Raw genomic sequence first — 2,622 nt, forward strand, 5'->3', positions numbered from 1 at the left:
TTCAATCCTCTGGACATGCATTTATACCCGCAATATGATGTGCTAATGTTGTTCCTATGCTCCCTGGAACAATAAATCTTTATGTCCCACATGTAACAGAATGCTTTATTTGTGTTCAACCATTTCTTTTTCCCTGAAAACTAACTCGATGCTTTCCTCTCCGTCGTGTTCCACACATGGCAGGTCGCGAGAACAGGTCGGGCAGCGCTAATCCGTGAATCCAGGGTTGACTCCAAGTACCTCCGCGGCTATTCTCTTCCACTGTAATAAGAAGTCGTGTGCAACGACGACCCAAGAAGGGTCATTAGGTTGGTTGAGCTGAGCAGAATGTGTAGGCAGCACATCTTTTCGTGCGGCTGTGTTCTTGTTTAGGATGACTTGTTTCCTCTGTGGTAATGTGTTGACTTGTTGAATAAATTGCTCTTGGTAGATGCAAGTCGAGGTTTGCCCATGTGTTGCACCGACAAGCAGAATAAGGAGTACATGCTTCCTTGTCTCTGCATTGCTTGTAAGCTGTAATTGTCAGTTGGGACTAGTATCTGCTAAAATGCACTCTTCAAGCGTTTGTGGTGTATCGCGTACTGAATGAATAAGTGCGGCGATCTACCTTGTTGATGCCGGTCCGGAAGTAAGAAGGCGGTCGCCCGCTATGAACTTCGATGTGATTTTTAAAATTTTCCAGAGCCTGTTTGTACTGCGGATTCGGCCGGATAGCCACGAGCAAAGAGGTTATTGACACGGAGCTCGAGATGTTGGCGGTGCTCCGGTACGAACTCGGCGGTCGCACGGCCTACACCTTCGTGGACCACTTCGCCATGCACGGCAAAGGAGAACAAGACTTGGGAGGTTCGGCGGTTGGCGCGTTACCTCGCCCAGACAGCGCCTCCTCGACTACGGATGCCTGCCATCGGCTATCGCGGCGTCGGCCTCTCTCTACCAGACGGCCAGCCACCGCAGTGGAATAAAGATTTCGAGGAGCTGACTGGGTACAAGCACATGGACCTTTTTGACGAAAAGCAAATCAGCAGCATTTCATTGATGAAGAAGAAGACATTACAAAGCTCAAGATGAGCACACATCCAGACCTCATCGCTGGGATTTGAATTCTGCCTTGTACAGGATAAACCCAGATCTTCGTTTCCTGATCTTGCCAGCGTTATTTGCAGTACCTATATAGCTTGAGCTGAGCTGTAGGAGAAGAAAGAGAATTAGGGATGCAGAAGCACTTGGATCTTGCCTTCCAGTTGACGTCCATATGTTCCCTCAAAAAAAGAAAAAAGAGTTGACGTCCATATGCATGTGCATTTGGAGTTCCTGCGATGCAAAAGGAACTCGGTTTTGCCTGAGTTGCGAGTTACAACGTGAATACATGCATCGTAAATCTCAAGATTCACATTTGTACTGTTCTTTCAATCTGATTTGCAGCAATCAATATATACGCATTTTTCCTCTGTAACTCGTATGTGGATCCGTGCTGATTGCTGCAAATGTCGAGCTCCGGCGGCCGCTCCGATGACAAGGTGGATCCGGAGTATGAGTTTGCCCTCCACATCGCCTTGGAGCGGTCCAAGGTGGACACCGGGAGCAGCTCCGGCTCTGCAGCCTCACCGCAGCCGCCCGCGCTTCCTCGACGGCACATCTTGGATGCCGATGCTGGCCCCTCCCGGCCCATGGGCAGCTCCGACAAGCGGCCAGCGCAATCGGCGCCTCCCATCGCCCTGCCGGCTGCTGCTTCCCCGTGCCGTCCCCTCGCCCCGCCGGCTGCTGCTCCCCCTCGTGGGCAGCGGTGGGTGCTTGTGCCTGCCCCGCCGGCCCGGATGCGCACGCCGGAGTCGGAGGCACGCGCCGCCCGCCGCGAGAGGCAACGGGTAAGGGAGACGGGGGTTGTGGAGAGCTCTGTCCGCTGCCGGCGGAGCCCGACGAGTACCAGCGGCTCCTCGCGTGGTTTTATCGCCGGTCGCTTACGACGGCGGAGACGGACGCTCGGTGATACGTCTCCAACGCATCTATAACTTTTTATTGTTCCATGCTGTTTTATTATTAATCTTGGATGTTTTATAATCATTTTATAATCATTTTATACCATTTTTTGGTACTAACCTATTGACATAGTGCCAAGTGCCAGTTGCTGTTTTTTGCACGTTTTTTACATCGCAGGAAATCAATATTAGATGGAGTCCAGACGCAACGAAACTTCATGGAGATTTTTTATGGACCAGACGGAAGATATTGGGCCCTGATTGCACCTGGGAGGAGACCCGAGGAGGGAACAACCCACCAGGGCGCCCCAGGAGGCCCGGGCGTGCCCTGGTGGGTTGTGCCCACCTCGGGTACCCCCCGGACCGCCTCTTTGCTCTATAAATACCCCCAAAAATCCCAGAACCCTAGGGGAGTCGACGAAATATTCATCCAACCGCCGCAGAGTCCAGAACCACCAGATCCAATCTAGACACCATCTTGGATGGGGTTCACCACCTCCATTGGTGCCTCTCCCATGATGCGTGAGTAGTTCTTTGTAGACCTTTGGGTCCGTAGTTAGTAGCTAAATGGCTTCCTCTCTCTCTTTTGATTCTCAAAACAATGATCTCTTGGAGATCCATATGATGTAACTCTTTTTGCGGT

At 51.6% G+C, this 2,622-nt stretch overlaps 1 protein-coding gene across 2 annotated transcripts in view; it reads left to right on the forward strand.

The window, feature by feature from the left end:
- LOC119322942 (acetolactate synthase small subunit 2, chloroplastic-like) overlaps nt 1-581 on the forward strand; it is a 5,581-nt gene extending 5,000 nt beyond the window's left edge. For both annotated transcript variants that reach the window (XM_037596486.1, XM_037596487.1), the window contains exon 12: nt 184-581. In XM_037596486.1, coding sequence (XP_037452383.1) covers nt 184-267 — 84 coding nt within the window. In that variant the 3' untranslated portion in view covers nt 268-581. The remainder of the gene's footprint in view (nt 1-183) is intronic.
- The last annotated feature ends 2,041 nt before the right edge of the window (nt 582-2,622 follow it).

The sequence above is a fragment of the Triticum dicoccoides genome, chromosome 6B (genome assembly GCF_002162155.2).
Source record: "Triticum dicoccoides isolate Atlit2015 ecotype Zavitan chromosome 6B, WEW_v2.0, whole genome shotgun sequence".
Classification (NCBI taxonomy): Eukaryota; Viridiplantae; Streptophyta; class Magnoliopsida; order Poales; family Poaceae; genus Triticum; species Triticum dicoccoides.